This window comes from Narcine bancroftii, chromosome 3 (genome assembly GCF_036971445.1).
Source record: "Narcine bancroftii isolate sNarBan1 chromosome 3, sNarBan1.hap1, whole genome shotgun sequence".
Lineage (NCBI taxonomy): Eukaryota > Metazoa > Chordata > Chondrichthyes > Torpediniformes > Narcinidae > Narcine > Narcine bancroftii.
In genome coordinates this window covers 158,086,527-158,103,148 of record NC_091471.1, presented here as the reverse complement: position 1 = coordinate 158,103,148, position 16,622 = coordinate 158,086,527, and the positions used below count along the sequence as shown (strand labels likewise).

The window sequence follows — 16,622 nt, the reverse complement described above, 5'->3', positions numbered from 1 at the left end:
GCACTAAGAATACACCATTTAAAAGATAAAACAATGTAAAATATAAAGTGATATTTTTTAAAAAATCAGTTTTGTAGTCTTTAATTATGCGAGGTTCATTTTAATCAAGTAATTCCCATAACTTACAAAAGTTAAGCGCAAACCCCAGTAACTGTAACATGTTGGGCTAGCCACTACACTAACCGTGTTGTTGTCATAATTAATCACCTCCCCCAAGTTGACAGATAAAGCCTTATTAATATACCTAATACTTATGAAGATAGACTTCTACTAGGCAAAGACAGGAAGACACTTGAGGAGAGTTGTCCCTGTGGCATCGACCAGCTCTTCATTCTGGGCCCCACCACTTTATTCAAACAGCTGCTGTGAGTGGGACACGACCAGACAGTTTTGTGATTCTGAACTCGTTATCAAGTGAAGCCTAGTACAGAGCTCATTGCTATATGAGGCATTATCATCTGTCATTAATAAACGGGTTGGGATTTTAATATTTTGTTAGTTCTGAAATAAAACCCAGAACTTCATTAGTTGCTCTAGTTGTGTTGCCGAACTCAGATTCTGCCTTTGTCCAAAAGCCAATTTTCCCAATTCTCTGTGCATGATAGTGAGCTATTTTTGCTTAGTGTGTGTGGAAGGTGGGTCAAGGGCATGCAGTCATCAGTTAACTACTAAGGATGATGTTAAATCAGAAAATAACTGTACAACAAATGGCATTGTGTGTGTTTTTTTTTGGTTAGATACATTGAAATATTCAGAAGCACTAAGAATGATCTTCGTTTGTATATCCGTCCATCAAAGAAAATGGCTCGCTGTCCCACTGCACAGGAAATTGTAACTGACAGTGAAAACTGTAACGTGGCAAACAGTAATGGTGATAATGGCGAGATGATGGAGGAGGATGGGAGAGACCAGAATGGTGAGAGACCCTGGTGGTTTAACTGGAATGAAAATGCTATTATGGGAGCTGGTAATTCTGCTGACCTTCCACTCTCAAAGCTCACTCAGTCTGTAGAATTCATTCAATTACAGTTTGGACCAGCCTCTGTGGTATCTATTTAATTTTAAGATTTTTAAAATCCTGAGTGTGATTTGATCAGTTGCTAAAGACTCAGCCGTTATTGAGGAAATTATGTTGTTGTTTTAAGCTTTAAAGAAGTCCATCTTCTATTACCTGTGGTTTTCCTGTTAGGAAAGAGTGTTAATGGACATGAAATATAGGCAAGTGATTGGAATTAAGAAATCAAACTGAGATCTCATGAAATGACAATTATCTTCTGTCTTGTCTTAAATGTTCAAGCCATAAATACAGGACAGGTTTTCACTTTTTGAATTACTTTATAAACTGGGCCTGTGAACAGTTCCTACAACTCCGATTGTGCATTCATTCAAATGTGTGACATGCATGGAACTTGCATGGTACCTGACTCTAAATTAGTGCATGTATCCTGATTGGTTGTTTTGTACTGCATGACCAAAAATACTTGATGTGAAGGAACAACTGTGCCATTTTACTCTCAAAGCTATGATTTTTCTTCTTATAGTGCAGCTGTCTAAAAATGATCTGGAATCTAATCACTGCATTCAAAAATCTGATGTGCATAATGTGCATATGAGAGGCCTCCCATTTCGAGTAAATGGACAGGATGTTGTTAAAGTAAGTGTTTGCCTTGCTCACTTTTTAAAACAAATTAACTGTCTGTAACACTTGCCCCATATCACAAATATTTGAATTGACAGTGAGCAATGTGTATCCGCAAGCTGTTATCTCAGAATAACTTGGGAAACTACTGGTACAACCCAACATATGTATTATGCCCACTTAACCCAGATATGTATCATGTGAGTGCCACTTGCAATGTGACAGATATCAGTTTTAAACTCACCAACAATTTCTCATTCTTGAGTCATTTACATCTTGCATCTTTAAATCCCACCACCCCACAAACCTCTGTCCAGTTAACTTTTGCCACAACTGCATCCTTTTCTTAACAAATCATGACCTCCCAACCAGAAGACCCAACTTCTGCAGTCTCTCCTTGTAATGGAGTCTCTCCTCATAATGGGACTGCTCCATCCCAAGCAACTTCCTTATGAATGACCGCTGCACTCTTTCCAATGCTGTCACATTTTTCCACAGCATGGTGACCAGAATTAAAAACATCATTCCAGCTGAGGTCTGACAGAAGTTTTGTAAAGTTGGGGCACAAACGCTGTATTTCTGTTTTCAGTGCCACTTCTAATGAAGACTAGTGACTCCTATGGTTTCCAAACCACATTATTTATGTGTTGTTGTTGCCTTCAAAGATCTATAGACTTGAACTCTAGGAACCCTCTGACCCCGCACAAACTTGCTCGAGAAACTCAGCAGGTCATGCAGCATTCATAGGAAGTAAAAGGTAACCAGCATTTTGGAACAAAGCCCTTTATCTTTCCTGCTCAAAACATCATTATCCCTCTGGTTACACTCATGACAGATGCTGGAATCTGGAGTGACAACCTGCTGGAGGAACTTAGCTGGACAAGCAGCATCTGTGGGAGATAAAAAGAATTGACAACAGTTCTGACTGGAAGTCTGCTTGATGAAGGGTTCTGTCCTGAGAAGTTGGCAATTCTTTATCCCCACAATGCTGCTGTCTACAGATTGTGGATCAATATCTCTTGCGGCTTGAGATTACATCTTGCACTGTCAACAACTCCATCAATCTTCATGTCATCTGCAAACTTACTATGTCTTCCACATATATTACAAACAGCAAGGTTCCTACCATTGATCCTGGTGGAGCACCGCTAGTCACAGGCATCTACTCACTAAATCAATTTTGTACCATCATTCTCTGCATCCTATTGCCAGTCCATTTTCAATCCTTTTTGAGAACTTCTGGGATTTCTTTTACATTTTCGAAGAATAGAAGTTTGAAGGATGGTCCCACAGTATCACTCCTCCAATAGCTCAGCATTCCCTCCACTATAACAACCTGCCAGAATGTATTCAGGGCTGAATTTCCCATTGGGACTTAAACCTGTAGCCAAGCTCAGAGGCAAGTGCGGAACCAGGTGAAAAGCGGTTGAATTATGCAGGTGTCTTAACCTTTTATCTGGAATTCTCAAAAGCAGCAACTCCAAAAATAGGCACTTTTTTCAATAGATGACATCTGCTCATCAAAGATGGAGTTTGGTGTCAAACATGGCCTGATGCAACCTTCGCTCAACTCGCTCTGTCGATAATTTGCGGTATCATCGCCTAATAAGCAGCCCTTTATGGAGTGTGCCATTGCTAATTAGTGCGATTATCATTTTATATGAGCAATTCCCTGTTGGACGCTGTCACTTATTAGCACGATCGTTAGTTTATAAGAGCCCCTCCCTGTCGAGTGTAATCGCCACCCACCCTCCAGTTGATACTACCAGTCAGAAGCCTCTGTGAATCCTATGAATATGGCAAGGAGAACTGCAGAGTCCCCTATGGGTAACAATGAGATGCAGAAAAGGTAACGTCCTTCATTATCCATTGTGCAGAAAGAGGAGTTATTGCGGAAGCTAAATAGTGGTGTAGCTGTGCATTTTCCAATGGAAGATTATGGTGTAGGATCATTCACCATATATGATTTGAGGAAACAAAGAACAGTTGAAGTTTTACAGTGAAAGCGATAACCACAGACTGATGAATAAAAGGAAAACTTAGCATTGGCAAAAACGTAGATATTGATCAAGTGCTTATTGAGTGGGTACGACAACGAAGAAGACTGGTCTGCTTGTAATGAAACAAGTTTGAAAATTCCAAGAAGAACTGAACCTTCAGGGTGAGTGTGAATATTCACATGGTTGGTTGCAAAATGTAAAAAGCGTCACAGTATAAAATATCTTTAAATCTGTGGTGAAAAAGCTTCTCAAATTATGGACTTGTTAATGCCTGGAAAAATATAACTGAAGCAACATTAAGACATTCTTGGCATAGACTTTGGCCGTCAACAATGTTTGATGAAAACGAGCTTACAGGTGAAGACTGAAGGTTTTCGTGTCAGTCACGAGGAGGAGGATCGTAACCTCATTCCCTATGCCAAAAGTGTTGCAGCAGAACATGTAAATACACTTGAGACAGCTGACATCGAAGAAGTGCTGAACATTGACAATGATGCTGTGCATTCCTTGAGTAATGAGGAAATTGCTGAAATGGTGTTATACCGATAAGCACAAGGAGAGTAGTGATGAAGACAAAGACATTGTGTGCACAGGTGGAAAAAATGCCCATTGATGATAGGGTTAAAATGTGCGATCAGTTAATTGGTGGGATGGAACAACGTTCATTTATCAGTGAGCATGAGATTATGGCTGTTACTCAAAGAGAGACTGCTTAGACAGAAACCACTTAATTTAACAGATGAGATTGGAAGAAGTCTTTAAAGAGTTCATTCTGATGTCATGTTTGAGCTGTAATTTGCACTGTGAGATGTCTGCAATGTCTGAGCCTGTTTTATTTTGAAGTTTTACTTTAAAATAAAAAAATGCTAGAGATATTATGGTCTTTGTTTATCTAAATTAATTTAACACCCTGCACCCCCCATTTTGTTCAATTTTGAAACATTGCATTTGCTTAAAGGGACCGCCATTCTAAAATGATTCTGAAACCCAGAAGATCCTGAACAACGGCAGGCATCTGGTCCTGACGATTCCGGATAAAAGGTTAGGCACCTGTAGAGCTTGATCTATGGTGGAAACTAAACACGACATTAGATCCTGCTTCCAACATAAATACACCTTATTTTTCAAGCTGGTGATATTGTAATATTTATAAGGCAATGTATAATGTAGTGAACAAAAGGCCAATCGAAAACAATAGCTGCTGGGTTAGAATTCCGTGCAGGAGTTGTGAACAGAGAATGGCTGCAGCAATATTAACTTGGTGTTTTATTTTTAATGCCAGATAAGACTGAAAGCCATCATTTGGATTGTGTGTGAAGCGCATTCTCCAACAAGCCTCTCGGGCAGGGTTGCTCTGAAACATGTTTTTGTTCTAGTTTTTCCAGCCTCTGAAGCCGGTGCGAATCATTGTGGAATACGGACCTGATGGAAAGGCCACTGGAGAGGCAGATGTTCACTTTGCCACACACGAAGACGCTGTTGCTGCCATGTCAAAAGATAAATCACATATGCGTAAGCACCTTACTCCATTGTGTAGTCCTTCCAAGGTAGACCATTCATAGTGGATCTACGACACGTGGTCCTTTGGCCTATTTCTCAAGTTGACTCTTGTACATGCTTACTAGTGCATCTCCTTTTATCTTTCCGGACTGCCCTGCTATTATTTCCATTGCAAGAATTGACCCAATTCACTTTTGAAAGTTCCTTTTGAATCTACTGTGATTGGTCTTTCAGCATGTTCCAGATCGCCACTGCTCACTGTAGCTCAATAAACATGTTCTCCTCTTCCGTCATCTCCTTTTGCCAATGTATGGTGTAGATTCTGCGTATTCTCTTTGAATCCCAAATTGCTTTTTTTTCCCAAAACCAAAAGCTAGGAATTTACTAACTAGTTTATCAGTCCAATGTCTTAATGACGGCTAGTCAAATGTAATACATCAATTCCTCATCAACACATCAGAAGGTTCACAATACTGTACCCTGTAGGACCAATACCCACTAGAGTTTAAAAGGATGAAGGGAAATGTTATTGTAACCTATCAAATATTGAAAGAGCTGGATAGGATGGACATGGCGTAGATCCTTCCACTAGTGGGAGACCAGGAGCCACAGCCTCAAAGTAAAAGGCCATTCCTTTAGAACAGAGATGAGGAGAAATTTCTTCAGCCAGAGGGTGGTGAACCTATGGAGGCCGCCATTGGATAGATTTAAAGCAGAGGTTGATTAGTAAGGGTATCAAAGGTTATTGAGAGAAGGAAGAATGGGGCTTTATTTTTATTTAAGATGTACAGTATTGTAACAGGCCATTTCGGCTCACGGGTCTGTGCTGCCTAACTTACACCCAATTAATCTACGCCCTGGTACATTTAGAATGATAGGAGGAAACCCATGCAGACACAGGGAGACCATACCAAATCAATGAGAGGAAAAAAATAAATTGCCCATAATTGAATGATGGAAGATTTAATCTGGCAGCAGATAATCATGAAAAAGGGGAGAAGTTGGGATTGGGTAGCAGTAGTGCAAGAAATAAACATTTTAGAAAAATTCATGAGAGAGAGTACCAGGTCAAATGTCTAGTTTTACACTTCCCTCTCAGCACATCCTATTTTGTGTCCTCAAGCTCCAACATTTATACACGTTCTACTCAATCCTGCAGAAAAAAAATTGGTACAAGGCTGGTGTGCAGTGTCCCACTGTCTGGAGCTGATCAGTGTCCTGGTTCTTTCCAGGTACCTTGCCCAGCAAGTTTATTGTATTTCAAATAAATGAATTGGTTTCTGCTGTCTTAGGAGTGAGTTGGTTGCAAGCCTCCACCATCTAAAATATTGCAGGGGCTTTGATTGCCACCATATTTCCTGCTGTGGTGTGAGTAATACACAAGACCCTTAATCATTTTCTACATTTACTGCTGAGATTGCTGAAAACAGCTGCAGATTTTTGATCACGGGTTGATACTAAGTTTGGTAAGAGAGGGAGGGTAATTTGAGCTGATCAGTACACTTCATGTACTTAGTCATGCTGAATTTAGTTCAGGCACAAAGCTTTTTAACCACTTGGTTCATTTGCTGCAGCTGTTAAATTCTGGTTCTCTTTGATGCAGAACATCGTTACATAGAACTCTACCTGAACTCGCTGTGCTCGGGGATTACTGCCAGACATACCGATCAAGGAAATCAGGAGAAAGGTAAGGGCATGAGAGGTTCATTCAAGCTTCTTGGGCTGATTTAGCAGAGCTTTTTCTATAGATTACAAGTGTTTTCTGCTGTGAATTTTTGATTTAAGAGATATGGCATGGTACAGGCCTTTGTGAGCTGCAAACCTGTGCCAAATTCTTGATTAGTTTCTCTTCACATCTGCCATGAGTGGGCATGGGGAAACATAAGGAACTCTTGCTGTTGTAACTATGTGCCCTGATAATGTGGGTAGGCTCTTCACCACCATCTCATTACCTGGTTGGTACTTGCACTGTCTAGTTAATCCCAAGAATTCACTATGTGCAGCTTTGCATTACAAGGACTCGTGAAAGTAGCAGTGAATGACCATAGGACATGAAATTGATGCAGCAATCGGTGCTGCTTTCATACAACAAACAAAAAATTACTGCAATGTCCTCTTCAACTTGATTTGGAACCCCTAAACGAAATGGCTCTTTCTCTAAAAATAGTCCAAGGAATAACTTTATTAGAAGCCTTTAAAACAGATCCTTTACACTTGTGTTCATAGGAAATGATCAAGGTAATTATCAGACGATTTTACATAGTAGTTTATTGCAATGTCCTCTTCAACTTGATTTGGAACCCCTAAACGAAATGGCTCTTTCTCTAAAAATAGTCCAAGGAATAACTTTATTAGAAGCCTTTAAAACAGATCCTTTACACTTGTGTTCATAGGAAACTATCAAGGTAACTATCAGACGATTTTACATAGTAGTTTATTGCAATGTCCTCTTCAACTTGATTTGGAACCCCTAAACGAAATGGCTCTTTCTCTAAAAATAGTCCAAGGAATAACTTTATTAGAAGCCTTTAAAACAGATCCTTTACACTTGTGTTCATAGGAAACTATCAAGGTAACTATCAGACGATTTTACATAGTAGTTTGTGCTGAACATGATGCCCATTTTAAACTCAAATTTTGCTGCTTGAGCCTGATGAGTAACCCACTATTCCCTACATATTCGTACTGAATATAGAAGCCTCTTAAATGCCACTGGTGTCTGCTTCCACTACTCATGGTAGCTAATTCAAGGCACCTACTGTTTTGGGAAGAAAGACTTGCCCCACCAATCTTCTTATAACTCCACCCCCTTCCCCATCCACTGCATGTCCTCTCGTATTTGACACTTTAACCTGGGGGGAAAAAAAGCTCATACATTTAATCCAGGTAAACCTCTTCTGTACCCTTTTCAGTCTCCAAATCCTTCCTATAAAGGGATGTTCAGAATTGCACACAGTATGGTCTAACCAAAGTTTCATGTAACTACAACACGAGGACCTTGTTGTTCTTGGGTAGTTTAGAGCCCATTTACAACCCCTTCTGGTCCCATATTTGCTGCATTTAACTAAAGCTACACATCCAGCTTCACCAGGTATGACTTCTCTTCCTCCACCTACCTTATTTTCAAATTCTACCATCTCCCCATAGTCTTGATGAAGGGCTCTGGCTTGAAACATTGAGTTCATCCAGATTGTTTCATGTACATAAAGCCAAAATCTTTGAAGTTGCAGCAGTTAGCTAGTTTCAATCATTCTTGCTCATAAAGTTGTCTAGGACACCCAATATTAATCTCATCTGCAGAGTTATAACCTTGTGAAATAATTGTCTTTTTTTTTGTTCCAGGTCCTGAAGAAGTAAATAGTCATTGATTTGGAAATTCCTCTGGCATTGGAAGTGAACAGATTAACTAAACAGTAGGTAAAACTAACAAGTGGTACAGGAACTCAAAGCAGTCTCAAAATCTGTTAAGAGTTCCTGATGGACTCAGTAACAAAGGGGAAATTTGTTTTTTTTTTGGTACTCCCAGTAGCCTGTATTGCAAATTATGCCACTTGTAACACGTTTTAATGTTACATTACTTGATAAAATAAATTCAGGCATTTTAACAAATTTATATTGCATAACAGTGAGAATGGAATGTTTAAGAGTTACATGCTCTGTACATTACTGCAAACATTCATGTACTTGGCTAACTCTGGAGCTTGTACCTTATGGGTGAAATACATTGTGCACTGCAGCTAAAATAAAGACTTCAGTGGTGATGATCTTGCACCAATTCACTTTTTCCAAAATCAAACTTTGGTGGTTTTTTTTTAAAAGCAGTGGAACTGGCTAGTCCCCTGGTTGTGTTCCACCTGCTAGCAAAATCCACTGGTGTAATGTTTGAAAACTAAAGCCCAGGAGACCACCTCCCCTCTGGCTGGAGTTGCAATACTACGTTCCACATTCAAAGCCAGTTTTTTTTTGGCCTTGATAAGGACATAACAGGATCTTCCAGTGTAGAAACCACTCTAACCCACAGTTATGTGCACAAAGAAATGTTTATTCAGACAGTAAATATCCAGTTGAACCCAGACAGTAGGTGAACAAGCAACTATGAATTATTCAGGTCTTCCCCCACTCATGCCTGAATTACAGTGCAAATTTCCTAGTTAAAAAAAATGTCCAGTTTTTTTAAATAAAGTACTTGAGTTAAACAAGTGCCATTAATAGCTACTAGAAGAAAAATGGTTGATTATTAAAGTATCAAGCTCTATTTGGTCACTGTTTAAATCTTGTAAAAATGGAGGAACCATCAAGATCCTGTCTGATCTGATTTAAACGGAGCACATTTTGAGGTAGTACAACTTTAAACCTCACCTTGAACATTATACAAATCTTATCTGATTACACTCGCAACAGGCAGCAATAGATTGATATTGGATGCCTGAGTTAGTTGTTTTATTCCTTTGCCAAAAGCCTCCTGGTTTTACCAAGGACAAGATGATGATTATTTTGCAGCAGACAAGGCCAGCCTACCTGAGGATGTTTAAAGACTGCAATGGAGTCTTGGAGCACCTCTGAAATTCACATTTGTTCTAAAAGGGAAGAACAATAATAGAAAGCCTGGTCCTTCAGTAACACTCTCATTGATATGGGCAAGCTGATCTTCTTGACTACACCTCCATGGGCTTGCCTAAGGGAAGTCAGGCCTCATCTGATAGGGTTCAAAGTTGGACCAAACTGAACTAATCTGATCAGGAACATTCAACTTCCAGATCTCTGGATTGCACCATTAATGGCCCATATAACAGCAATGCCCAAGTAGATTGTTTACATTGATAAGGGTACCAGCACATCACCCAATGACATGTCAAAATAGATTTCTATTGAGGGAAATGGCACACTGATTGGTCCAATACTTCACGCCGCCGATGACAAACAGATGTCAGGGTGGTGTCGAGTACTGCTGTAACAGTGTCTTGTGGCAAGGCTTGCACACACTCACTGGCTGGAGGGAGGATGGCAGTGGCAATTCACAGACAGCACACGCACTGCAGAAGACACCTTGACAATTGCCACATCGTTTCTGCAAAGAAAATAAAGCCACTGTTTACACTCATGGGAGGATAGAGAAGGGACTGTGGCAGAGCTGCTACAAGCCCTTCAGCCTGACATGTCCTTTCAACTAAGCTTGTCCTATTTGCCAATGTTCAGCCCATGTAGCTCTAGCTTTTTCCTATCCATGCACCTACCTAGTTGTCTTTTAAACGATGGTATATTCCACTCATCTGCCACCCTCTGTACAAAAATAAACTTGCCTCCTCACCTCAGACTCCCCTATCTTAGGAAAAGGACCATGATCATTCACATTATCCATGCCCTTTGTGATTTAATAATTTTTTTAAAATAAAGATTCTCTTCCTCCACCATCATTTTTTTAAAAAAAACATTCCTGGGAATGATCCTAACTTGTTCAGCTCTTCAAGTCCCAGCATCATTTTGATCTTATTGTTACCTTTCCTGTCGGTAGGGGACAAACCTGCATACAATATTTAAAATTTGGCTTCACCCAATGTTTTATACAAATTCAACATAACATTCCAACTAAGCCAATGTACCAAAGCTCTCTTTTTGACCCAATCTACTGGTGACGCCACTTTCAAGGAATTATATTTGTATTCCCTGATCCCTCTTCTTCCCTGCAAGTTTTAATTACTCTTTAAAATTTTGGTTATACAACATAGTAGGTGTTTCTGGCCCACAAAAACCCATGCTGCCCAACTAACCTGCCAACCCCATACGGTTTGGAGGGTGGGAGGAAACCGGAGCACCCAAAGAAAACCATGCCGGTCACGAGGAGAACATACAAACTCCTTACAGAGAGCATCGGATTCAAACCCAGGTCACTGGCCCTGTAATAGCGTTGCACTAACTGTGCCACACCAGATTTGTCCTCCCAAAGTGCAGAACCTCTCTTTTCTGCATTAAATTCCAAGATGCAGCACAATTCTGGAGGAATTTAAAGGGGATAGAAAGGGACTGAGGTCTTGGGAGATTTGAAATGTTCTATTGAAGTAGTCATCCACAGATCAAGAACGTGTGCGAGCAAGGATGAGTTATAGGCAAGCAGGCTGAGATGCACGCTAAACAAGAAACTCTGCAGATGCTGGTGTTAAGTGCAATACACAAATACACTAGAGAAACTCAGCTGGTCATGCAGAATCCAAAAGTAGTAAAGGGAAACCACTGTTTCAGGCCTGGGATCTTTGTCAAGGTACAAAACCTAAATAAAAAAGGAATGGGAATGAGGGGGGGTGTGGTGTGCAGGGAGGAGTACAAGCTAACAGACAAGAGGTAATTGGTGGATACAGGTGGGAGGATAAAAGCAAAAAGGTGAGAAGTGACGAGGGGGAAGAGGGCTAAGGAGATGCTTGTCGATGGATTGCAAGTCCGTACTATACCTTGGGCCTGGTTAATGAGGCTGCCTCTTGGCAGAGTTTGCAAATCACATTCTCTTCACTCTCCTGTGACAGACAAGGCAATGATTAGAAACCGCTTTCTGAAAAATTGGTGTAAAGCGAGATTACATAAAAGAAAATACTATGAACTTACAATTCTTGCCTCCATTTTTGAACTTGACCTAAAGATATGGAAAAGGAAACATTATGACCATTGTTATTTTATGAAATACATATCAAACCAATGAAATTACAGGAAGAAAGGGCAAGAGGTAGAGGGGAGTTTGGAAAACGAGATTAAAAAAGCGAGGGAGAGTAGAGAGGACGTACAATTGGATTTATTGTTTGTGGGTATTTTGGGTCATCATGAAGCACAGCAGGTTTATTCTATGCAGATTCTCAACACAGTCATGATAATGCTGTATACTGACCAGACAAGAACAGCAATCTGCTTAAAGTGTTCAGCTCCTAGCACACCAATAAAGTCCACCTTCACTGTGTGCTAAAGAACTTAAGAATTTTAACAAAATATTTTCATGAGTCTATCTGTGGACTTTGGCATATGTCCATATGCATATATCGATATAAATACTTCTCTCCATCAACTTTAATCGGCAACTCACAAAGCTCTTGCTGGGGAGAGAGGGATTGGAGGAACTGACATGATACCGTCAGAGCCACACAAGTGTGGAAACAAGTGTGCCCATGCTGTCCAAAATGTTGCACTCACACCATATTTGACCCATTTCCCTCTCAATCCATCCTTCCCATGTATCTGTTCAAACGTTTCTTAAACATTGCAATGGTACCTGCCTCAACCATCTCCTCCCAACAGCCCGTTCCATACACCCATCACCCTGTGTGTAAACATGATACCCCTCAGGTCTCTGTTAAATCTCTTCCCCTCCCCCTCACCTTAAACCTTTGTCCTCTAGCTCTGAATCCCCTTCTCTAGGCAAAAGCTGTGCATTCACCCAATCTGTTCCTTTTATGATTTAGTATGCCCTGAGATTCCCTCCACATTCAATTTCTGTTCATTAATTCATCCCAACACTTTAAAAAAAAATGAAGTGCACGAAAATACTAACTTCAAACATCAGATCTTAATAATGAACAGGATGTTGCTTGGACTAGAGAGCATTAACTACAAGGTGAGGCTCGTCAATCTTGGGTTGTTTATTCTATAGAGCATTGGAGTCCAAGGGGAGACCTGGTAGAAGTTTATAAAATGATGAGAGGCAGAGATAGATGGTGACTTGTTTCCTAGGGTGGAAATATCAATCATGAGAGGGGAATCAATTAGGGTGAGAGGGGAGGTTTAAAGGAGATACACAGGTCGTGATTTTTTTAAATCTCTTATCTATATACATAGATATGCATGCTCAGAAGTGGGTGGCTGGAACCGGGTGCCAGAGGAGGTGGTGGAAGCAGATACAATGGCAGTGTCTAAGAGGCATTTAGACAGACACATGATCAGGCAGGGAATGGAGAGGTAAAGAGACATGTGCAGTTTGAATTGGCATCAAGGTCAGCACAAGGGCCTGTATTCTGCAATACAATATAAATCCTAAACATTCCAACACAGTACAGGCCTTTCAGCCCACGATGTTGTGCCGACCTATGTAAACCTACTACACAATTCAATCTTTCCCTCATTACATCCATAATCCTCTATTTTTCACACATCTATGCGCCTATCTAAGTGTCTTTTAAAAATCCCTATTGTACCAGCCTCCAGCACCACCCCGGTAATGAATTCCACTCACCCAACATTCTGTGTAAAAATAAAACATACCTCTGATGTCTCCTTAAACAGATGTCCTCTGGTATTTGGTATTGTCGCACAAGGAAAAGAGTGCTGGCTGTCCACCCTATCCTAAACCCCTCAATCTTGTAGACTTCCAAGTCACCTATCATGCTTTGTCACTCCAAAGAGAAATGCCCGGGCTCTATCAATCTTCATTAGATATGGTCCCCAATCCAAGCAACGTCGTGATAAAATTCTGCATCCTCTATATCTTTCCTGTAAAGAGGCGTCTAGATTGAACCCAATATTCCAGAGTTTTGTAGAGATCTGAAACAAAATATTTGATGCTGCTATGTAATGAGAGTTAAAATACCTGATTGCTCTGTGGGATCCGTTGAGAGCTGGGTTCTGTGCTACTTGACGGAGTCGAAGGTTTTCTTCTTGAAGCTCTTCCAACTCCTATAATGTTACAACAAAGATATCCACCCCCCACCCCAATAAAATAATTAGTAGCTAGCAGAGAGTCACACTTCAAAGTAAGAGTACAAAAATGCACTGACTGGTGAATGCAGGATGGTTACACGATGATAATATAATCATGTGGGTGCACAGGAAGAGACAACCTCACCAGTGGCTCAAGTCTGTTGCACTCTTGCCTCAGATCCAAATGGTTTTAAGTTTGAATCCCACTTCTAGGATAGAGTAAAATCTCTATTCTGGGCAACACTCTTGGGTTTAGCCTTTACGATGATATAAAGCATGGAAACAGGCCCTTTGGTCCAACTCATACATGCTGACCAAGGTGCTTTCCTGAGCTAGACCCATTTGCCTGAACCTTTCGTATCCATGAGTCACTTTAACATAGTAACTGTCCGTGCCTCTACCCACTCAGCTCATTCAACTCACCCTCTCTGCCTGGGAAAAATAAGTCAAGGCCCCTTTAAATCTTTTACCTTGTATCAATGCCCCCTAGTTTTAGACTCCCATTTCATGGGTAAAAGGACAGAGCATCCACCTTATCTATACCACTCATGATTTTATCTTCTTTTCTTTTCTTCTTCTTTGGCTTGGCTTCGCAGACGAAGATTAATGGAGGGGTAATGTCCAAGTCAGCTGCAGGTTCGTTTGTGGCTGACAAGTCCGATGCGGGACAGGCAGACACGGTTGCAGTGGTTGCAAGGGAAAATTGGTTGGTTGGGGTTGGGTGTTGGGTTTTTACCCCTTTGTCTTTTGTCAGGTGGGCTCTGCAGTCTTCTTCAAAGGAGGTTGCTGCCCGGCAAACTGTGAGGCGCCAAGATGCACGGTTTGAGGCGATATCAGCCCACTGGCAGTGGTCAATGTGGCAGGCACCAAGAGATTTCTTTAGGCAGTCCTTGTACCTCTTCTTTGTGCACCTCAATCTCGGTGGCCAGTGGAGAGCTCGCCATATAACATGATCTTGGGAAGGCGATGGTCCTCCATTCTGGAGACGTGACCTACCCAGCGCAGTTGGATCTTCAGCAGCGTGGATTCAATGCTGTCGGCCTCTGTCATCTTGAGTACTTCGATGTTGGTGATGAAGTCGCTCCAATGAATGTTGAGGATGGAGCGGAGACAACGCTGGTGGAAGCGTTCTAGGAGCCGTAGGTGATGCCGGTAGAGGACCCATGATTCGGAGCCGAACAGGCATGTGGGTGTGACAACGGCTCTGTATACGCTAATCTTTGTGAGGTTTTTCAGTTGGTTGTTTTTCCAGACTCTTTTGTGTAGTCTTCCAAAGGCGCGATTTGCCTTGGCGAGTCTGTTGTCTAACTCGTTGTCGTTCCTTGCATCCGATGAAATGGTGCAGCCGAGATAGGTAAACTGGTTGACCATTTTGAGTTTTGTGTGCCCGATGGAAATGTGGGGGGGCTGGTAGTCATGGTGGGGAGCTGGCTGATGGAGGACCTCAGTTTTCTTCAGGCTGACTTCCAGGCCAAACATTTTGGCAGTTTGCCCTCAGACAGCTCCAAGAAAAGTGCAGAGAACAAAACAAAGGACTCTACATCACCTTTGTTGACCTTACCAAAGCCTTCGACACCGTGAGTAGGAAAGGGCTTTGGCAAATACTAGAGCGCCTCGGATGCCCCCCAAAGTTCCTCAACATGGTTATCCAACTGCATGAAAACCAAAGCAAGGCTGCGTTCTCGCACCAACCCTCTTTTCAATCTTCTTCAGCATGATGCTGAAACAAGCCATGAAAGACCTCAACAATGAAGACGCTGTTTACATCCGGTACCACACGGATGGCAGTCTCTTCAATCTGAGGCGCCTGCAAGCTCACACCAAGACACAAGAGCAACTTGTCCGTGAACTACTCTTTGCAGATGATGCCGCTTTAGTTGCCCATTCAGAGCCAGCTCTTCAGCGCTTGACGTCCTCATGATTTTATAAACCTCTATGAATTCCCCCCTCAGCCTTCTACACTCCAGGGTAAACAGTCCCAGCCTTTCCATACCAGAGGAAACTGCAGAGTTGTGAATGCAGCTCAGTCCATCACTCAAACCCCGCTCCTCTCCATCTACACCTCTTGCTGTCTGGAAAGCTGCCGACATAAAGAACGCATCTCACCCAGTCACACTCTCTTCTCAACCTTTCTGTTGGAAAGAAGATACATAACCTCCAGATTCAAGGACAGCTTTAAGAGGCAATTATCAGGCTCTTAAATGGACCTCTCACTGGTTAAAGAGTAGATCCTTGCACAGATTTATCAGTATTTTTCTCTACACCGTACACTCCGATTTACTGTAACACGACACCCTCACTTTTGTTTTGTTATTGCCATATCTGGCATACTTACGGGCTGACTTGTCTGGATAGCAGACAAAGCAAAGCTATTCATGGCATCTTGGTACACAAGACAAACAATTAAGTCCAAGTCTTCCAGTCCCTGTTACACCTTTTCAATACGCTTCCTAGTTTAGTTATATCCAAAGATGGTGATCTCTGGCCTTTTTCTCGGTACCATTTTGACACAAGGCAGGATAGTTAGGGCAGCAGTCAGTGCAATGCTATTACAGCACCAGAGAGCAGAGTTCAAATCTGGTGCTGCCTGTAAGGTGTCAGTACATTCTTCCCATGACCGTGTGGGTGTACTTGGGCAATGTAGGCTGAGGGGCTTGTTACCATGCTGTATCTCTGAATTAAAACATTCATATTTAAACAAAAGGCCTTTTTCTCCAGTGCCCTAGGTGCCATCAGACTGCTTTTAGTGATCAGGTTTTTCTTCTTCTGCACAAGATGTGAACTAAGACTGAGCTTAAACGTTTAATGTATTT

The 16,622-nt window shown here is 41.5% G+C and overlaps 2 protein-coding genes across 18 annotated transcripts in view; one reads left to right on the top strand and one right to left on the bottom strand.

Annotated features, from left to right (window-relative positions):
- The window catches only part of grsf1 (G-rich RNA sequence binding factor 1), a 59,080-nt gene extending 50,180 nt beyond the window's left edge, over positions 1-8,900 (top strand). For all 7 annotated transcript variants that reach the window (XM_069925569.1, XM_069925572.1, XM_069925571.1 and 4 more), the window contains 5 exons: positions 738-916; positions 1,542-1,654; positions 5,016-5,151; positions 6,743-6,826; positions 8,482-8,900. In XM_069925569.1, coding sequence (XP_069781670.1) covers positions 738-916; positions 1,542-1,654; positions 5,016-5,151; positions 6,743-6,826; positions 8,482-8,507 — 538 coding nt within the window. In that variant the 3' untranslated portion in view covers positions 8,508-8,900. The remainder of the gene's footprint in view (positions 1-737; positions 917-1,541; positions 1,655-5,015; positions 5,152-6,742; positions 6,827-8,481) is intronic.
- Positions 7,398-16,622, bottom strand: part of rufy3 (RUN and FYVE domain containing 3) — a 70,360-nt gene continuing 61,135 nt past the window's right edge. For 8 of the 11 annotated variants that reach the window (XM_069925554.1, XM_069925561.1, XM_069925557.1 and 5 more), the window contains 5 exons: positions 13,700-13,785; positions 11,734-11,761; positions 11,583-11,645; positions 11,331-11,404; positions 9,161-10,207 (listed from right to left, as the gene is read on the bottom strand). In XM_069925554.1, the coding sequence (XP_069781655.1) occupies positions 10,123-10,207; positions 11,331-11,404; positions 11,583-11,645; positions 11,734-11,761; positions 13,700-13,785 (336 nt within the window). In that variant the 3' untranslated portion in view covers positions 9,161-10,122. Of the gene's footprint in view, positions 7,631-9,160; positions 10,208-11,330; positions 11,405-11,582; positions 11,646-11,733; positions 11,762-13,699; positions 13,786-16,622 lie in introns of those variants that run through there. The other 3 variants (XM_069925555.1, XM_069925568.1, XM_069925558.1) reach the window with 2 other exon arrangements.